The sequence below is a fragment of the Suillus fuscotomentosus genome, assembly GCF_016647785.1.
Source record: "Suillus fuscotomentosus strain FC203 chromosome Unknown F5891scaffold_20, whole genome shotgun sequence".
Classification (NCBI taxonomy): Eukaryota; Fungi; Basidiomycota; class Agaricomycetes; order Boletales; family Suillaceae; genus Suillus; species Suillus fuscotomentosus.
The window spans coordinates 50,445-71,891 of record NW_024539532.1 but is presented as its reverse complement, the minus strand read 5'-3'; the positions used below and the strand labels follow the sequence as shown (position 1 = coordinate 71,891).

The 21,447-nt window shown below is 46.5% G+C and overlaps 4 protein-coding genes across 4 annotated transcripts; 2 read left to right on the top strand and 2 right to left on the bottom strand.

The window, feature by feature from the left end:
* Window positions 1-378: 378 nt before the first annotated feature.
* F5891DRAFT_1187123 (uncharacterized protein) lies at window positions 379-1,524 on the bottom strand (the record flags this gene model as incomplete). Its single annotated transcript, XM_041366789.1, has 5 exons — window positions 379-530; window positions 581-929; window positions 991-1,059; window positions 1,114-1,213; window positions 1,274-1,524. The coding sequence occupies 5 exons, from the start codon at window positions 1,522-1,524 to the stop codon at window positions 379-381; spliced, it is 921 nt and encodes a 306-aa protein (XP_041227244.1).
* A 1,633-nt stretch (window positions 1,525-3,157) lies between these two features.
* On the bottom strand, window positions 3,158-3,775 carry F5891DRAFT_1187122 (uncharacterized protein; the record flags this gene model as incomplete). Its single annotated transcript, XM_041366788.1, has 3 exons — window positions 3,158-3,479; window positions 3,529-3,705; window positions 3,756-3,775. The coding sequence occupies 3 exons, from the start codon at window positions 3,773-3,775 to the stop codon at window positions 3,158-3,160; spliced, it is 519 nt and encodes a 172-aa protein (XP_041227243.1).
* A 2,871-nt stretch (window positions 3,776-6,646) lies between these two features.
* Window positions 6,647-7,598, top strand: F5891DRAFT_1187121 (uncharacterized protein; the record flags this gene model as incomplete). The annotated part of the gene is made up of 3 exons (XM_041366787.1): window positions 6,647-6,982; window positions 7,043-7,372; window positions 7,428-7,598. The coding sequence occupies 3 exons, from the start codon at window positions 6,647-6,649 to the stop codon at window positions 7,596-7,598; spliced, it is 837 nt and encodes a 278-aa protein (XP_041227242.1).
* An 8,209-nt stretch (window positions 7,599-15,807) lies between these two features.
* F5891DRAFT_935073 (uncharacterized protein) lies at window positions 15,808-16,218 on the top strand (the record flags this gene model as incomplete). Its single annotated transcript, XM_041374037.1, has 2 exons — window positions 15,808-16,052; window positions 16,113-16,218. Coding segments are annotated over 2 exons (351 nt in total), but the record flags the coding sequence as incomplete, so codon positions are not given.
* Between the last annotated feature and the right edge of the window lie 5,229 nt (window positions 16,219-21,447).

Below are 21,447 nucleotides of genomic sequence, written 5' to 3'. Positions count from 1 at the left end.
TTGTATGGAAGACAGGACTGCCACGCTCCGTTACATAGCGTGACCACACTCATATCAGGCAGGTGTGATGCAGGGACTCCATGCACCTCTAGTGTCATCTACTATACTATTGCAACAATGTCACCTGACCAGAAAATGTGGCATTTTGTCCTCGACAGATTATGTAAGTCGAGGAAAAAGTGCCACATTTTGCCAGTCATGTGACAGTATCACATGGGAAGTTGGTTGGTTTGTATCATGAATTCATGAAGCACGCCAAAAGGGTTCATTGCAAATTGCAAACAATATATGCAAATTTTAAACACGACTGAGGGGCATAGCCACATGTCACTGCTAGTTCAACTAACACAAAAAAGACAAACTCTACACTAAGTTAAGTCACCAATCAAATGTTTTGTCGTTGTCCTCCTCATCAGAGAATCCTGCAATAACTAATGCCTCTTCCTCTATGATTGGGGCTGTAGGCAGTAAGTGTGCACCTGGTTCGTCCAACTCAGCCAGTTCATCCAGCTGGTGATGATCAGATGCATCTAATGTGCGGTAATTTAGTGCAAACTTGATTCAAACAGAGAAAACGTACCAAGACCTTGTCCGCCGTGAATGCCACCCATATAGTAAGCACCATCAGTATCCTCGTGAAAAAAAAGGTCATTTTGGTTTTCGAGGAGAGGCAAAGGCTCTTCATCTGGGTCAGTGCCATCTGTAAGAGACCTGACAACAGCTGGCACCTGCACAGAGCGCTGCATCAAATCATACAAATCTAAGTAGACCGTCCACACAGACTGACAAGTGATTGTAGGACGGCCTAGGTCTTCATAACAGCCTTGAATGAAGTTGTTGAGGGCTCGGGGAACCAAATCGAAGACCGGATGATCAGGGTTCACATAGAGACAGCGGACATAGTCTATATCGTCTTGTTTGACTGTTACCTAGAATAATAAGCCAGTTAGTGTGACAACACGGTTCAAGTAGTATTTGAATGAAGCGCACCTTAAAGTTCAAGGCCCCAAAATCTTCTGGAGACTCGTATATTAGATTAGGTACACCGTGTGGAAGCACCTAGATTGTAAGCGCTAAACAAATGTAAATGACTACTATCAAACAATCAAATACCTTGTTATGATCTGGCCTCTTGAGGGTGTTATTAACGCAGTCCTGATACCTATCTAGCTCACACTGAAGCCATGGAATAAAAATCCAGCGGAAGATCATGCTAAATACACTGCTGTGAGCAAAGTCGAAATGGTGGAAAGCCAGGCCCAAAGTCACTTACACCTGAAGGGTGTTATCGCTATCATACCAGCCGTTCTCCACTCCTTCATCCAAGAGTGTTTCAAAACCAGGAGTAAACCGGCGCGGCAACTGAGACCAAGTGATCTCCGGTTTAACATTCTTCTTGGTCCACATCCAGCGGTGTTGTAATGTACCTTGCAGTGCCGGATCATACATTTGATGAAGCATAGTGTGTGCATTGGCGATTCCATAGTTTTCAGTGCCGGGATCACTCTGAGTCACTAGTGGCATATCTGTCATACCCAGGCAAGGCAACTTAAATGAGTAACAGTGCAATAGATAGTTATTAAAATGAACTTACAACCCAGTTTCTGGATGGTCTCAAGATAGTACAGTGGCTCAAAAAAGTGTCTCAATGTTTCTGACTTTTCATGTAATTGCTTTAGTATGAGCCAGGGTGTGGGAATATGACTATGCTGTAGGGAGGTGTCATAATGCTATACTTCTCAGCCTCATTTATGCTCCCTGTAGCGTGGGAATCTGATGTCATCATGTGCAGATATGGCTATTTGAATTTGGTGACTCATTGAGACACTTTTTTGACTTTCAGTTTGATCAACACAATCTCTATAATTATGATACTTTATGTGACCTCCTGTTGCTCTAATCACTTCTGCCACTCCTCTAGCCATGCTATCTATCAATTTTGAATATTTCTTCTTAGTACTCCTTTCTCACTCTGCTGTAACTCTGTCCTACAGCTGAAATAGCCCCTATGATGAATTTTGATAGGCTGCAAGCAATTTCTTAGATATTTTTCAGTAATATTCAATAGGGCTAATGTATGGGGACTGTGCTAGACATGATAGAACATTGATATTATGGTCTTTGAGCTGCTAGTGACTGACTTGAAATCTTACTTCACATGAATGAAGATCTCACATTTACCATATTCTAACTGGGCAGGCTGCTAATGCTACTCAGGCCACCTAATTCATCAATTCATCATCTCCAGCACTGTTTCCACTCAAACCATCAACAATACTTGCAAGGCAACAAATATTAAAGTTACAATCAATCAGAAGAGGATTCTCCTATCCCTAGCCTATAGAAATAGGAAGTAAACTTCAGCTTTAAAGACCAGTACTGGACTGAAAGAGGACTGGAAGAGAATTATATTATGAGATAAGACCAAGATAAATATAATGAAGTCAGATGGCTGGGAATACATCCATAAAATGACAGGTGAACCACTAAAAGAAAAAAAATTGTGTAAACTCTCAAGTGTGGAGTAACAAACATAGAGGTATAGAGCTATATGAGATGTAATAGAGTGTATATTCTCTGTGTGAAGTGAAGTGAAGAACTAATACAGAGTGGTACATCTCTATTTTAGATGAGAGTCTGCTAAGAAGCATACAGAAATCATATATTAATGAGGAAGATACCATGTTGCAATAAAATAATGATCCTAAGTATATGTCCAAGTCAGTCACTAGCAGCTCAAAGACCATAATATCAATGTTCTATCATGTCTAGCACAGTCCCCATACATTAGCCCTATTGAATATTACTGAAAAATATCTAAGAAATTGCTTGCAGCCTATCAAAATTCATCATAGGGGCTATTTCAGCTGTAGGACAGAGTTGCAGCAGAGTGAGAAAGGAGTACTAAGAAGAAATATTCAAAATTGATAGATAGCATGGCTAGAGGAGTGGCAGAAGTGATTAGAGCAACAGGAGGTCACATAAAGTATCATAATTATAGAGATTGTGTTGATCAAACTGAAAGTCAAAAAAGTGTCTCAATGAGTCACCAAATTCAAATAGCCATATCTGCACATGATGACATCAGATTCCCACGCTACAGGGAGCATAAATGAGGCTGAGAAGTATAGCATTATGACACCTCCCTACAGCATAGTCATATTCCCACACCCTGGCTCATACTAAAGCAATTACATGAAAAGTCAGAAACATTGAGACACTTTTTTGAGCCACTGTAAGTGAGAATGAGCTGGGGGTTGCGGTTGGAATGCCACACTCGGATCCACATGATGCGACCTGAGAATGGCTCCACTCCAGTGTGCAATGCAAGACCGAATCGAAGCCACTTATCATGTTGATCAACAGCAAATAGGTCGTTGATGCCGGCAGCCCAGAACTGCCTCTGCTTGAGACGGCGAGCTTTTCGCTGATGTACGAGGTCAGCTTCATAGATGGCACAGTATGCTATCACTAAATTTCTATTTGATAGCTAGTCAGATACAGATCAACGTCGAACAAATTAAGTACCTTGAAACACTCATTTCTTTCTCGTGAAATAGCAAAATCACCATTTCCCGCGCACCAGCATTTGGGTATGCCTTGCGAAGCTTGATCATGGCTTCACGGATAGATTCGATGGTGTGGCTCTGCTGGCGGGTATGCAGGAGACCCATGTCATTGTGGATCTCTCTGAACTTCGTGTATCTACACACAAAGATCAGGAAGATAGTATCAATTAGTGGAAATCGACTCACCCTAGTCCATAACGAGACATGTCGAAATGATTCTGCAAGTTTTCTACGATCTTCCTGTCTGTTTGACGCGCTTTCCAGTACTGAAGGATGTGAGGAGCAATCACCTCAAGAGGTGCTGATATTGCAAGTCATGTTAGCCTTGTAATCACAATACATAGAGAGGTGCATATGGGTTTGTTTGTTTTGGTTGGGCATAGTAGTTTGAATGACGGTCACCATGATAGCCGCACTTTAAAAGCTTCAATGGCAAGTGCTGATAGCAATAAGCGGAATAGGTGCACTGGTCAGCAGAATAGGAACACCAAGATAAGAGTGGAGCCAGCAGAATAGGCGCACTGAACACCAACTTGAACACCACTGGCAAGATAAGAGTTAGCCAAATGAACACCAAGATAAGAGTGGAGCCAGCGGAATAGGTGCACTGAGCACCAACTTGAACACCAAGATAAGATTTAGCTGAATGAACACCAGGTTGAATGCGACTGCACCGATAGAGTTGCAGCCTGAGGTTGAATGCGACAAATGGCTAGACTTGAAAGGTCAGTACAATTGAATAAAGTCCGCCATGATAAGTCTGATGTGGAGACTTTCGGATACACTGTGGCAGATAACTTTAATATGTTGAATCTGTGTGCTGTTTCGACCACATGGTGAATCTGTGCATCATTTTGACCGTTGACCTGCACCAAACCGGTTCGGTGCATGGACGACCAATACTCTCTCATGAGTCAAATACCCTGAAATACCACTATGAAACCCTTTTCCCTTTTATCTGAAGTTGGACTGAGGCTAAGGGAATATTTTTTGCTTTTCTTTTTATTTTTTCAAGTTTATATGCCAGCAGCCTGAATATTTTAGTACATTTAATTCTGCGATGAGTTTTGCTTAGTCAGCCATGGTGATGACCCAGACAAAATCCCACACATGTCAGGTGACTGTGAAAAATATTTCCCACATATGTTGTCCTGGAAAAACATTAGTAAACCCCTAAATACTAGGCTCGCATCATTCTCACCCTTCAAACAAAGCAAAGCAAAGACAGCCACGCACAGGATTCATATCATGTGACACTTCTTACTCTCCTTCTGGATTTGTCATCAGGGGTTGGACAGGTCACATGACTTAGCAAATACCCAATGACTCACTATGACTCCCTCTGAATATATGACTCACTATGACTCACTCTAGATACTTACTATGACTCACTATGACTCACCTTGCACATATGACTCATTATGACTCTTGATGACTCTTGAATACACTAGTAGCACAGCCACATTTATTGTGTATATAATGACCTCAGTTTTTGAAATAAAAAAAGCAGATACCAGCAGGTAGTAGGGTGTTTCTCAGCCCAACTAACACTAAGTTGTGAAGTAAGGTGTGATAAGTGTCAGTACCAGTGTCAAGAACTGTTTCAAGACTGAGAGGAACACTCTCAAGAGACAGTAATACTGCAAGCTCATCATACTGAACGACCCGCTGTGAGCTCACTGTGTGCAACAACCAGCAAGCAAGGTACAGCCACACTTTTATTCTGATTTCTATTATTCTTTTTCTTTTCTTTTACTTTCACTGACCTTTGGTGTTCTTTGTCCAAAAATACTGATCCAAAATATTCGTGTTGTCTCTACGTCCACCTAAGACTCAGTAGTAGCATAGTGGGGAGACTTTAGGAATTGATAGTGAAGCTTGACCTCACTCATCTGAGTAGCGATACTGAGCCAAGATATTCTGTGCCTGCTAGGCTTTAGCCGTTGAAGAGGGGACTTGGTAGTAAACCCAAGGACGTCCGTTCCTGAGTCTGTTTGAATACTCAAAGAAGAGTTCCTTGACAGCAGGTTCAATATTGAGCTAAGAGTTCTACAATAAAGCATCTGATTAGTCTTGACCTTTGATTCTACCTGTTTTGTGCTGAGGGAGTTTATCATTGTAATTCCGCACCATTTCTTTTGGAGTATAGTTGGCACGAGGCACTGTTGTTGAAAGGGAATTTGAGGAAGAAACCCGTATATTCTTTTGGTCATCGCCATACTGTCGGGCTGACCATTGTTTGTTTGTTTTCCTGTCAAAGTCCATAGATTGGATTGACCATCGTATTACTGATCTTGCAGAAGTATCCTTAGCTGAACATACCTTGGATAGTATACAACTAGCCACCCACGAACGACCACGTTATCAGTCATTGGTATTTGTCTGAATCGCTGACCGTGGAGATATTTGTTTTATAGGTGTTTATCTATAGATCATCTATCTAAGAAGACACCGTGATCATGGTGACTCACATGTTGCGCACAATGATCCAACTCACTGAAGAATTTGCTGACTCTCGACTTAGATGCAACTCAGTACTGCGGGATATCAATGACCCTCCACTTACTAGATGCAACTCTTCAGAGCGGTGAGTTTTTCCAAACAGTCTTTATATAAAGCCTGTCTCTGAAGTGTTGTATGGCCACTGTTATATTCCTTCAATTCCTTCAACTCATCACACAAGCACCTACTAGCATCATGGAACTCGTCTCTCAGTTTACCGAAGATGCTGTTGCCAAGGAGGACTGTGTCTGTGGTTGACCTGCTTGCCGTGGCATAATACTCAAAGGCGCTCCATGCTATTATGTTGCCACCATTGTGCCTGGCCAACCTGGTCGCTTCGTTTGTGAAGCATGTTACTTGCGATACTCACAGAAGCTTTCAACTTCAGTCCGACCCTCTTCAGTCCGCCCTTCTTGTAAGTACACTTGAAACCCCTATATAGCTTTTGATCAATGACACTATTAATTACATCCAGCCACACAATCACAGTTACTTCCAAATCCTCATATCATACGCCAGACCATGAATGCAGCACAACGCAAGTGTAAGTCAAATTTCTCTATTACATATCAAACATGTCTGAATGGCGAAAGTCAATAGCAACTATCAATCCACCCCGTGTAGTACCCTTCTTGTCTCAGCCCTCCAGTAGCAGTGCGCACATAGGCCGCATTTCAGGCCCAGATATCGCTGTGCCTCTATCATGGCAACAATTGCCAGCTAGTTCCAACCCGAACATGGTATCTGGTGCTGCAGGGTATTCTGTGCACCATGCTCAGTATGGTCTGGAGCGTGAACGATGGGCTAAACTGGCATATGCTCCGCCCCCTGCAGAGACCATCACATTAGAGATATCAGCTGTATACGAGGGAAATTCACGGAAGAAAAGTGGGTGTGGCATCAACTTTGGGGTACATTTGTTTTTCTTTCTATCTCTCCAGGTTGCTGTTTTTCTGATGCTCATAAATCAGAATATTTGTGAAGGAAAGAAGGACATCGATGCTCGCTTGGACGCCCCTGGGCTTATACAAATCACTTTAGATACTATTCTACCGAAAATCCTCACATTTGGAAGGGGATTTCCTTGGTGCACAGAAGAATTTGTTGTCCGGGATGCTACCTGGGTTGACCTATCTAGACATTTGCCTGCCATTCCGTACTTCTTAGCTCAGTGCTTAGTCCAATCTCAATGCGGACCAAAGACGACAACTTTCAAGACCAAGCAATTCTTACTCATGGTTGTTGTACCTGCAGCGCAGTGGAGTGAGTATGAGGCATGGCTGGATAAAACTGAAGAAGAAGTAAGATTCCGCTCATTCAATGTATTGTCACTCTGCTAACTCGTAGATTTCTCAGAATATCTTGCGTGAACAGCTCCAACGACACAGATCTATCATTACTGTTACTGAAGAACGAGACCCACGAACTTCTGGCACCAACTCAGAAGACCCATGGGCCACACAACAAGAGGATGAAGGCCCATTTGGTCTTGACTTCAAAGGACCAGATGCCTTATCTACTGTGTGACGTAATTCCACTGTTACTGACAGCTCAGCACATAATCCGACACGTCCATCAGCAAAGCGGGCTCATGTTCGCAGAGAGAGCGACTCCACAAATAGTACTGTGTCACCTCCTCGCAAGAAGCCAGCACCTGGTGTATTCCACCTTCCTGATTGTAATGATTTGAAAGAGGCCTTGAAAAGTGGAGGTAGTGTAGATGCTGTGCGTGCACCTAAAGGTGTTACGCACTCAAATAGATCTGTTATGCGGAGCCCTAAGAGGGGCGTCGTCCGCTAACATTCGTGATGTAACCGGAAGGGTCCGGTATGGCGACTGAGACTGGCGACGACGAGTCGGAAGATATCAGAGACGCGCGTGTCACGTGACTTCTAAGACAGATGTCTTTGAAGTTACTGATGTTCTCAAGGTGAGGACAGTCTTGTCCAAACAATGAGTAGTCGGTCGAGGTAGACTTAGTTGCGATGAGCACCTAAGAAAAGATACTAGAGACTGAAGCTGAGGGGGCTTCAGAAAGAAGTATGTTCGAGGGAAGATTGAGTAGATTCAAGTTAGGGAATCTAGTACAGGGTGACCGACTACTTATACTAAGTGGAAAGGGTTAAGGGCAAGGCTACCGTACTGTAGGTAAGGGCAAAGGGGAAACGGAAAGGGTATAGGTACGCTGGTGGCAGAGCCTGATTAGTGATGTGAGGTTGAATGCGGAATGAGACCGAGAAACATTGGAACGGTGTAGAGACTAATATCTCTGTGGCCTTGCAGGGGTCTAAAATCCCATTCTTACTACCACTTCCTCACATAGCGCGACTCATACCTCACGCAGCGCGCCCCCGCGCTTTGTCGGCCGCTCGCAAGCGCCAGCGCTCCGGTCGCTTCTTAGTCGCGCATCGGCGCGCACATCCTTGGTTCCGTCGCACGTCCTCCGTCCATCCATTCCATGTCCGTTCGGTTCGTCGGTGCGTATTCCGATTCTATTTTCATTGATTTAACATATCTCCGGCGCTTATGGTCATATTTCGTATGTTTCCGTTATGAACCCTTATTACATATTATCTCGTGTCCGCTTCGCTTCTCGGCTCGCTTTAGCGCTTGACAGCGCTTATCATTACTTAGTATATATAGACGTACATAAACTGTGTAAGGGTATCTTTTCCTGCCCACACGTCGTTGGACTATAAGTCTAAAGTTATCCTCTAAAAACTAGAAAGGGTATCAAAGTACAATACGAGCGCCGTCGCCGTACTCTACTAGAAACTCTGTCAAATTAGTATTCTGACTCATTAAGAGTCGCTGCGCTCTATCACCCCCGCGCGCATCGCTTCTGCTTAAAGCGCGCGCTTCCGTATAAGTCGCGCACCGATATCTGTCGTCGGCCGCTATCGCTCATCGGCGCCTCACGTCGCTTTCGTTCGCTCGCGCTTCGCTCATTGTCGCGCGCCTAACCAGGCTTGACCAAGCGCCCGGTTCAGTGTTTCCCTCCGTTTATACACCTAGAGGAACCTTCTCAGTAGCAATCCCCTTGGGCCGACGTATATCTCACTCACCGAGGACTACTTGAGTTATCTCACACCACCTATTTTCACCCACTTCCCATTCCTCTTCTACAGCGCGCAATGGCGCGCAAGTCTGCGAGCGCGTAGCGCCTTTTACCATCCCATCCAGGATACATTACCTTCACTTCTGCCATGAATGCATCATAATCATCTACTGCCGCTTCAGGCATGCCTCCCCATAGTTCTCGATCATCGCGCTCAAGGTAGCGAATAATACCTTTGATGCGGTTGAGTCCTTGGAGTCCTGCATCATCAGCGAGCTGCTCATAGGTGTCAATAAACTCGGCGAGGTTGTCTGTAGTGCCATCGAACTTGGGCGCGTTTGCTGTGCCACGGTGTAGAGACTCGTGCATCTCATAGTGTGATATGGCGCTTTACACTAGGGAGTATACAGCACCAACTCGCAGCATCACTCTGTGTACCATCCACAGTGATTCCTATATGACGCGCAGCTTTCCCGTGCAACGCGCGCCATGCGCGCACCATTCCCGCGCTTCACGATGTATACGCGCGCGCGCGTTCCCGCGCTTGCGCGCCCTATAGCGCCAGCCATCCAGATGCATCCATCCACTGTCCACCAAGCTCCCTATTTCTCACTCATATATATTTTTACATACCTACTCGGTAGCGCTTCGGCTCCGCATGAGCGCGCTTAGGCGCGCTATATAAGCGCCAGCAGTACATACTATTACAAACCTACTTTTCCCTGGAACTTACTAGTTATCACCCACTATTTACTTAGCAGTACATAGTAGAAGTCTATTGGTCTACACTTTGCATCTATCTTTTCTTATATTGCTTTATATCATCACTTAAGCTTAGTCTCTTTTATTTCCGCTTACGCGCGCGCGCTTTCCCGCGCTTCGCGCTAATACGCGCGCGCGTTCCCGCGCCTTCGTACCTTGCGCGCACTTGCGCTTTCTCACGCTTCGCTGAAGCGCGTACCTCTAGATCTTCGCAGCACTCGCTTCCCCTAGGGTCGAACGCACTTGTCTCCTCAAGAATAGCAGACTAGGTAACGCGCGACCTCACAACGTTTTATAGATACAGTTAGGAGCATCCTTGTTCCTCATTGTATAGTTGTTTCTACAACTGGAGCCCACCGCGAGGGGAGCAGTCAGCAAGATCTACTTTTGCGCATCTTCGCACTTCACGCTATTTTAACGCATAAAGGTCAATCTCTTTGCATATTCAAAAGCTAACCAATTTCTAGTCACGCATTCTCGCGCCTTGTGCGCGCGCTTTCCCACCCCTGTGCGCCTTGCGCGCGCACCTTTCACGCGCTTCAATGCCCTTCAGAATGCCCATCCGTGGCACAGCAAACGCGCCCAAGTTCGATGGCACTACAGACAACCTTGCCGAGTTTATTGACACCTATGAGCAGCTCGCTGATGATGCAGGACTCCAAGGACTCGACCGCATCAAAGGTATTATCCGCTACCTTGAGCGCGACGATCGAGAACTATGGGGCGGAATGCCCGAGGCGCAAGTAAGCGATTACGACGCCTTCTTAGATGAGGTGAAGGTAATGTATCCTGGATGGGACGGTAAAAGGCGCTACGCGCTCGCAGACTTGCGCGCCATCGCGCGCGAATACGCTAACAAACCAATGCCCTCTTGCACAGAACTCAGCAATTACCTGCGCGCATTCAGGAAGATTATGCAGCCACTCATGGATGAAGACCGTATTGGAAAGGCCGAACGCGACCGCTTATTCATGGAAGGAATCCCTAGCGATGCTCAGGCGCAAATCCGCTTGCGCCTTATGATCAAGTTCCCCGACCACCACCCATACGACCCATACCCATTCATGGACGTCTTCGCAGCTGCGCAGTTCCTATTACCTGCGCGCGCTTTTCCCGCGCCAAGCGCACCAGTAAGCGCACCAGTTAGCGCGCCTGTGGTAGCGCCAAGCACACCAGTGCAAGCTAAGGTAGCTAAGTACAAAGATCGCTACCACGCGCGTCGCGCAACGCAGGATACGACCATTAGCGCTAATGCAACAGCTGGACTCTTCTATCGCGCACCCTCAGATGTTGTACTTGACAGAAAGCCACCAGTTCCTATTCACGTGCCTCGCGCGCGCGCCTTTCCCGCGCCTACGCGCGATTCACGCGCACCTCAAGCATCAACTGCGCCAGCATGCAAAGCTATATCAGACTGCATTACTTTAGATCACGAACTCGAACGCGCGCTCGCAAAGCGCGCTGCAGGCGCCTCTTCACTATCATCCTCAGCAGCATCATCTCCTTCACAATCCGCATCATCTCCATCACCATCAATCGCATCAGAAGTCAGGGATGACTCTAATCATCTATTGCACACTAACGCGCCAGTTGAAACACGCGCGCCTATTGCTATCGCATCGCGCGTGTCTATCGCTATCGCATCGCGCGCGCCTATTGCTATCACCTCGCCATTAGTCAGGGATGACTCTAATCATCTATTGCACACTAATGCACCGCTAGAAACATGCTCGCCCCTCGCTATCGCAACACTTAAGGAAGAAATCTCGCCAATCATGCCATCACCATCACCGCTACCACCGCTTGCATCATCAGAGGTCAGGGATGACCCCAAACATCCATTGCACCTTGGCGCGCCTATAGAGGAGCCTTCTGCCGCATCAGAGGCTCAAGTCGCACCTTGCATCAACCAGAGTTTGTCTCTGGAAATTCCAGATGTCACTCGCGATCACGCGCACATCGCACTTTTTGCTTCCAGTGACTATCGCATGCCGGTAAAGCATCCGTGCATCACGCCATCTAACCACCAAGCAGAGCATGTCTCAGGCGACCCTGGCGCGACTCAGGCGCACCATATTGCGCCTGAGGACGCGCAATGCGCGCGCCTAGAGGCACGGTATATTTTTCCTCATCTTGTTTCGCATTTTTTGTCTTTTTCATGTTTGAAGCTCTTAAGGAGCTATATGACGCTTCCAAACACTGTAATTTCATTTTCGCACCACCCCTTGTTCACGCGCCATGATCGCGCGCATCACGCAATATGTGCGCGCATTCCTGCGCCTCGTGCTTTCATAATTTTAGCAGAGTTTTCACGCTACCGCATTTCTATCGCTTCTCCCCTTCTAAATCGTATTTCTATCATTCAACACAAGGTATATTCCAATCAGACATCCAGGCGCGACATAGGCGCGCGCCTGACACATACATATGCGCCTAACCCCCCTATCATCACCTTTAACTTCGCACTTCGCACATTTATTCGCATTCTTCGCACTTTTGCTTACCATGTCAATTTCATTCCTGTGCGCCTTGATGCGCACTATTCTCCTTCACCTATGCGCCTATTGCGCCTTGATATACCACCCTTACAGCCCATTGGCGCAACATTTGCGCCTAATACTTCACTATATACATTTCTCACTAACACATTTACAGAGAAGTGGCCGTTCCTCGCGTGTTCGGCCAATATAATCAAATTCGCGCGAAATCGCACCAAGGCGCGCGCATCGCGCGCATCCTATCAGCTTGTAGGGTGCCCCTACACCCCTTGCAGCGCCTTCCATTGGCGCGCCTTCAACCTGCAGCGCGTTGTGCAGGAATTCATTCTGCCAGTCACAAGCCCACCCAAGCACGCCAGCCTCACACATTCCAACCCTACCTTGGGTAACGCGTTAGCTCGCAAGAGACGCGAAGTGCGCTATTACGCGCACTCGCACGCACTCAAGGAGGAGGATCAAGCGCCTCAGCTGCGCATCAAAGAACAACGTATACCATCGCTGTTTCATAGGATACCATTCGTTTTACCCTGGGTTTCGTCCAGCGCTCTTTCATTTTATTTTCTCTCATTATAACGCCATCCAAAGAACTAATAACTTACTGATATATATGCACATAGGAGTCGCCAAAAACAAGAAAACAACCTTAGATTGTGCCCGCGTAGCTCAATAGTATTATTTTCTCTTCGCACGCATGACGCGGCACCATGCCCTTTTTACCTTAGAACGCGCACATATGCGCGCAGTCTTCCCACGCTCACGCGCACATACGCGCGCAATATTCACGCGCCCATACGCCTCGCGCGCGCACACATGCGCGCTTCCTGCGCCTCACTCATAGGAAGGTGTAGATGTCGACAGCCGCACGAAGAAGACAAGTCGGATAGGACATCCGCAAAGTTTACCATTTTTTCCTTCGCATTTTCACATATAGTTTTACTCACACTGTTCAAACCTTACCACCTAATATTTAGCGCGCCTAGCAGGACTTGGTTTGGACTTGGATTGGATCGCTCTTGGACCGCACCACTTCGCATCATACGCACAATACAACACATGCGACACTCACGCGCTTTCTCGCGCCTTGCGCGCGCGCACTTTCTCGCGCTTTATGCCATATGCGCGCCACATCCATATCACTCTCACATCATCGCCTCACACCCAGGGAACACTATTCACACCAGAGTCACCCTTGCAATTTGCCATGCTACGCTTCATTCCCGCGCCTTCACGCATAGCGCGCGCACATTCTCGCGCCTTGCGCGTACCATGCGCGCAACTTCCCACGCTTCACGCACATCCACGCAATAATTCCTGCACTTGCGCATTCATCGCCCAACGACCCAAGCATCATACAGGCATCGCGCACACATACTCTCACGCAAAATCCTCACCATGCGCGCGCTGAGTGGGGACACTCAGAATTTAAGTCCCTGGGAGATGTAGAGACTCGTGCATCTCATAGTGTGATATGGCGCTTTACACTAGGGAGTATACAGCACCAACTCGCAGCATCACTCTGTGTACCATCCACAGTGATTCCTATATGACACGCAGCTTTCCCGCGCAACGCGCGCCATGCGCGCACCATTCCCGCGCTTCACGATGTATACGCGCGCGCGCGTTCCCGCGCTTGCGCGCCCTATAGCGCCAGCCATCCAGATGCATCCATCCACTGTCCACCAAGCTCCCTATTTCTCACTCATATATATTTTTACATACCTACTCGGTAGCGCTTCGGCTCCGCATGAGCGCGCTTAGGCGCGCTATATAAGCGCCAGCAGTACATACTATTACAAACCTACTTTTCCCTGGAACTTACTAGTTATCACCCACTATTTACTTAGCAGTACATAGTAGAAGTCTATTGGTCTACACTTTGCATCTATCTTTTCTTATATTGCTTTATATCATCACTTAAGCTTAGTCTCTTTTATTTCCGCTTACGCGCGCGCGCTTTCCCGCGCTTCGCGCTAATACGCGCGCGCGTTCCCGCGCCTTCGTACCTTGCGCGCACTTGCGCTTTCTCACGCTTCGCTGAAGCGCGTACCTCTAGATCTTCGCAGCACTCGCTTCCCCTAGGGTCGAACGCACTTGTCTCCTCAAGAATAGCAGACTAGGTAACGCGCGACCTCACAACGTTTTATAGATACAGTTAGGAGCATCCTTGTTCCTCATTGTATAGTTGTTTCTACAACGGATGGGCATTCTATAAGGCATTGCAGCGTGAAAAAGCGCAGGCGCGCGCGAGGCATATAACAGGTGCGCGCATGAGGCGCAAAGGCGTGGGAAAGCGCGCGCACAAGGCGCGAGAATGCGTGACTAGAAATTGGTTAGCTTTTGAAATACAAAGAGATTGACCTTTATGCGTTAAATAGTGTGAAGTGCAAGAAAGGTGCGCGCGCGAGGCGCACAGGCGTGGGAATATTGCGCGCACGCAAGGCGCGAGAATGCGTGACTAGAAAATGATTAGCTTTTGAAATGCAAAGATATTGACCTGTATGCGCGAAATGCGCGGAACTAGATCTTGCTGACTGCTCCCCTTGCGGTGGGCTCCGGTTGTAGAAACAACAATACTGAGTGGAACAAATGATGCTCCTGACAGTATCTATAAAAAGTTGTGAGGTCACGCGTTGCCTAGTCTGCGTTACTTGAGGAGACAAGTGCGTTCGACCCTAGGGGAAGCAAGTGCTGCGAAGATCTAGAGGTACGCGCTTCAGCGAAGCGCGAGAAAGCGCAGGTGCGCGCAAGGCGCGGGAACACACGCGCGTATTAGCGCGAAGCGTGGGAAAGCGCGCGCGCATATGCAGAAATGATAGATAGACTAGACTTAAGTGATAATATGATGCAAGAGATGTGAGAGCGCAAGATCTAAAGGAATAGGTTTCTACTATGTTCTCCTAAGTAGTAAGTAAGTAGTAATAAGTAAATGGGAGGTAAAGTAAGGTAAAGTGTAGTATGTACTGCTGGCGCTTATATAGTGCGCCTAAGCGCGGTCATGCGGAGCCGAAGCGCTACCGAGTAGGTATGTAAAAATATATATGAGTGAGAAACTATGATAAAAATAAAGGTGGAACTATGCTAATAAAGGAAATGGAAATATACATACTAGGGAGCTTGGTGGACAGTGGATGGATGCATCTGAATGGCTGGCGCTATAGGGCGCGCATACATCATGAAGCGCGGGAATGGCGCGCGTTGCGCGGGAAAGCTGCGCCTCATATAGAGATAGCTGCGGGTAGCGCACAGAGTGACACTACAAGTTCATGCTATGTACTTCCTAGTGTAAAGCTGTCATATCAGACCATGAGACACACGAGTCTCTACAGCGGGCATTGCTTTGGCGTTTTCTCGACACTTGTCAAACACTCAGGGCACCTCCGAACAAGCTCCCATGACAGACATTAAGGCGGGGATATTTTCGGCGGTTTATCTCCTTGAGGAGCAGGTGACGTCTGGTACTCCTAATGATCAGACATTCATGAAGTTCATCCACAACAAGGACTACGGACCTTCACTTGATGAGGACGAATACAGCTATGACCTAGCCATCTTTCTCTTGTTTACTCAGCACATCCAGTATGAAAAGACAGAGGGTCTGGCGTTCATTTCTGATTATCAAGGCAGCACCGAGCTTCTGACTGATCCTCAGATTTTGACCCACTGGTATGTGCATTTTCAGCTACTATGGTTGGTGACCTTTGTTAACTGGTGTTGCTTCTCTAGCTCAGTCAATGAAGGAATTGATCTTTTCGGTGACGGGAACATTGCAAGTGTGGTGGACAACTTTAAGGCAAGGCACCTCTGTAACCACTATTGCAAGTGGCCAGGATTTGAGTTGGAAGTATATGCTTAGGAGAGTTACTTATTTTGATGAGTTATGATGGACCTTGTAATCCCAGCGCTGCCAGGCAGAGACACTTTCAAGTTGGAAAGAACACTTATAAATAACTTATTTATTTGAGATTGAAGTGCACGGAGTCCTATTGCCTTATATGTGATTGTGACATGACTAAGTGAGCGCGGCAGTCCTGTCTTCCATACAGTTGTAACAGCACATCAAAGTCATCCTCTGAGTCCAGCCCAACATAAACAGCAAGATTGTTCTCCCCTCCTGCATGGGAAAATATCTGCAGGAGGCTGGCTCTTTGATCAACCAACAGATTCCCATCTACACTGCGCATAATTGCCAGGCCACAGGAGATCATGGTTGGTACAACAGGAGCTGGCGGGTCAGGCGGAGGGGCCATGTTTTTCTCGATCATGTCAGTCAGGTGATTAATACTACCTTGCATATTCATCACTGCAGCCGCTGGAGTGATCTTTGTGGTGATCTTGGCAGCACTGCTCACGCCCGTGTGTGTGCTGCTGGCATGTGTCAAGACTCAAGCCTTCTTGAAGGCAGGTACCTGGGATGATGGTGGAGTGGCCTAAACCTCTCTCGATGGGACAGATAGAAAGACATGGGGTTCTACTCTACTACATCTGAGCTCTATGTCTACACTACAAACACTGCCAAGCACTGGTGAACCTCCACCTACTGCCTGGCCCCTTGCCTAGGGGCCCCCACTCCACATGCCCCCCTTTGAAAACAGCAACACCCTTGTCGCCACACTTCTCTCTACCCGCTGTCTTGCATCTCGTGTCTTTGCTGCTGATTTCCTTGCTCTTTTCCTCCTTCCACTTTGTCTTCTAAGTTTTCCTCATCCTCGTCTATGTCTGTGTTTTTGTCGTCTATATTCTCCGGCCATTCATCTATCTGTCCCTCGGTACGTTCTCTTTCTCTCCTTTCTTGTTCTTCTGCTAATTGGGTACCCAGTCTCAGCATGAAAGCTCTGAGACGATGCGCGTGAAATTCTCCGTTCATTGGTATGCCTGCCAGTGTTTCAAGCTTGTACGAGTTTCATAGTCTCTCTATGATGCGACATGGGGGTGACCAACGTGGTAGAATTTTGTGTTTCGCTTCGAGCGTCGTGTTGAGGTTACTGTGAAAATATTGAACCAATTGTCCTTGTGAAAACAGAACTTCCCTTTGTGACTGTGCAAGGACTCACTTGTCAAACACCGTTTTCTGCTTGAGGGCATGCCTTACTGTGGCATCGTAGCCGTCCAATTGTTGCTGGGCTACATATGCCATATGAATGCTTGTGTCCGTGAGTCGTATTGCCGATGTGCTGTTGGACAAGTCAGTACGTGGGGTGTTGACAACTTGACCTAGTAGTAACTCCTTTGGCAAGAACTTGAGAGCTGGTAGGATGCGATAGTTGAGTGCGGTGACTGCGTCATCCAGGTGATCGGGCCAGCTGTTTGGCAATTTGTCCCATGTTGCGCCGTTGTAGTCATCTTCACCTAGGTCTTGGGCGCATAGGTGTTTCAGTATGTGTAGTAAGATTTTGTTAGTCCCTTCTACAAGGCCGTTGATCCATGGCGCATATGCTGCAATTACGTGTTGTTTGCACGCCCATTTCACACAGAAATCTTTGACTTTGTTATTGTCGAAATGCCGCCCTCCATCTGTCATAAAGGTTTCAGAAGGTATGAAGTTATGAAAAATACTCGATAGGCTATCAATTGTTGTTTTCGCCGTTCCTGCCGTTTTGTATTTGAAGACCCAAACATGTTGGGAGAACGTGTCAAGATAGACACCCAGTGTATGGTAGCCCTTTGCTTTGGGTAAGGTTAGGTAATCTCCTATTAGCAGTTCGAATGGGTGCCTGTGGGTGATTGGTTCTAACAGTGAGTGTAGGTGGGCCACGCCGAAGTTTTTACACTTAGCGCAATTTCCTATAGCTGTCATAATGGACTTGTTGAGTTTGGGGCTGTAAATTCTATCTGTTAGTGCCATTTTTATCGCATCCCTACCCCAGTGTCCACCCTCAACATGCTGCTGTGTTGCTAACACCTTTGCCTCTTCTCTAGTGATACATTTCACCCTGCTCCGAGCTCTTACCGTTGTTCCACCCTTCAATCTCCATAATTTCCCATCTTCGATCATATATTGTGACACCTGGTGTTTTGCTCTTCTACAGTCTCTTAATGGTGCATCTGATCCTATTTCTGCTATCGCTTTTATGACTCCTGTAAAAACTGGTTCGTTAGTGAATCTTTCTAATAGACTTACCGTTATTCCTGGGGTTTCCATCGTTGTCATCAGGATATCATTGGTCAGTCCTGTCACTGCTTCCCAATCCTCACTGACAGTCCAATTGCTCCTGTCTTGCAGATTAGTGTCCCGCGGTTGTCCTTCCCACTGCCTACTTAACCCATCTGCGACTATGTTAAGCTTCCCCGGAATGTGATGAACATCGATGATGTTGTGCGCTAATATGCCATCACACCAACGTGCATGCACTGCATTCAAGTGGTTGTTGATGAGCACGTCTCGTAGTGCTTGACAATCTGTTTCGATTTCCACTGGGAAGCCCCAAACGATATCTGAAAATCTATCTAACCCAAATTTTAGTGCCACAAATTCAAGTAAGAATGGTTTATATTTGTGCTCAGCTGCTGATGTCTGTTTTGAAGCAAACACAATCGGTAGGAGTCTCTCTACGACTTTCCCTGTTCGTTTCTCTGTCCACACCCTCTGTGATAAGACTGCCACAAAGCCCTCTTGACAGCCATCGGAAGTTACTACAAATGGTGAGCCATTGTATCGTGGAGCTTGCAAAATAGGTCTTGATACTAATGCTGTCTTCAGGTCTAAGAAGGCTTTATTATGTTCGTTGCCCCATCGTTCTGCCAACTTGAAATCTCGGAGTGTGCGATGGTACATGGCCTTTGAGTACGGTATTCTTAGCGGCGCTAGTTTCACAAGGTCCCTCAGTGGGCCCTCCCTTTTCGCATATCCTCACACCAGGTCTCTGAAATGGCCCGTGAGTCCTAAAAATGATTCTAAGTTCAGTGTGTCTGCTAGTTTCTCCCAATTACGATAGTGGTTAACTTCTCTAGATCCGGTTGTACTCCTTATGGACCCACTGTGGCTCCTGCGAACATCGTGTTGGTCATAAACAGCCTGCATTTCGAAGGTGATAATGAAAGTTTCTTTTCTCTGCACCATTGGAATATTCGGGTGAGTTTTTCCATCATATCTTGGAACATGTCTGCTGAACATCCTCCATCATTGACAAATAGCTCCATGGTTCCGTCTGCGATCAGATTGTGTAGATGGGTTGCCATCATATCCGTGAATGTGGATGGTGCCCTGGTAAGCCCCATGGACATCTGTTTGTACCAAAACCAACCTCTGCCTTCTACATAGAATGCTGTGAATGGCCATGATTCTTCTAGTACTTCAACCGCATAGAATCTGGATGCGAAGTCGAATACTGAGACATATTTGTGTCTGCTGAGACGCTGCTGCTTGGCTCTGATGTCACCTTGTGGCATTGGGGCTATGATGGTGTGTTGATTAACTTCATTGAAATTCTGACATATTCTCCACTTTTGAGGTCCTTCTGGTTGTTGTGGTGCTCCTGCCTCCTGGACTTCTCATTCAGGGAGCGTGAATGCCGGTGGTAGCCCATCTTGTTGACATTAGATGGTAACTTGTTGTCGTAACTCTTACAGTGTAAGTCCTTGTTGCTCGTGTACTTTCTTTGCTAATATGGTTGTAGCGGCACATTTGATGAGGTCTGGGGGCGCTCTTTCTATGATCCTGGCTGTTAACATTTCGTCTATTCTGCCATGTAAGAACTTGAGTTGCGGTGGCGTGAGAGCTCGCTGATGAACTCTTAGGTTGAATCTTGTGCCTTCTGGTATATTGAGTACGTGCTTTGCACCTGGTACTGGGAGCACCTCCAATAGCGACCCTGCAAAGACGTCCACAAACAATCCTACTAGTGCTTCTGCCTGTTTGCGTTCATCTGCCGTTAGGTTATCGCTGTACTAGACTTTCTTCACGACAAATGTGACTCTTCTCGGGTTCATTGGGTCCATGAGACACGTGAATATGGCTGCTTCGTTTTCTAAGAAGTTAGCCGGTATCTCATTGAGTATTGCTTCCAATGATTCCTTGGGCATGTCGCCATCTTCCGTTAACACACAGATTGGTATTTCTTGTTCTGCAGGCATCGAGTGATCAATCGCGGGGCTTTGTGGATTCTCTTGCGAAGAGGATTGGACTTCCCTTGAGGGGAGTTCGCTACTCCCCACTATGTGTTTCCACTGTCTTATCCTTCCCAAGGTCTGGCCTTTGCACCGTTTAGTGCCTACCTGTCTTGCAGCTTCATGTCCCGCTAGGTGTGTACTGTGTCTGATCTTGTACCTTCGGCATCGTTCACAATATTCTTTGTCTTCATTTTGTGTCGTTTGCATTGACCTGCACCAAACTGGTTTGATGCATGAATAACCAATGCTCTCTCATGAGCCTAAATACCCAAGAAATCATTATGAAACAATTTCTCTCTATTCTGAAGTTACAAGGCAGCTTAGACATTATTCCACTTCACTAGGACTAAGATGGGCTGAATATTTTTGTATATGTAATGTTTGTGATAAAACTTGATTAGTCACCTTCAATGATGACTCAGAATAAATTCCACGCATGTCAGGCAACTATGAAAAATAATTCTCGCATAACTCACTGTGAGAATTCCTTTAAAAACCCTAAAATACACAGCTCACGTCATTTCTACGGGTAACAATGTAACATCAGAACAAAGCACCAACCAACAAAATCTTGAATATTTCTTTTGCATGATATAATCAGCTTATCACATGATCTTTGATCACATGAGACTAAGCCTTATGAATCCTAACAGTCAGGTGACCTATGACCTAACATCAAATTATGACAAAGTCATATCTTGAAATGACTAAGGACTAATGACACAATCATGATACAAATGACTCATGTAAATAGTTACTGGTACAGTCTGAATAAGCCCATCCCTCTTAGGAATGTGGGAAATAGTAGCACAGCCACCACCTTTTGTCTATATAAGACCCCAATTTTTGCTCATAATAATAAGGAGAGGCCCCACTTTAAAAAGCATAGAACTAAGTGTGAAGTGTGATCAGTGTCAGCAACAGTGACAAGAGCTGTGAAGCAACTAACTGA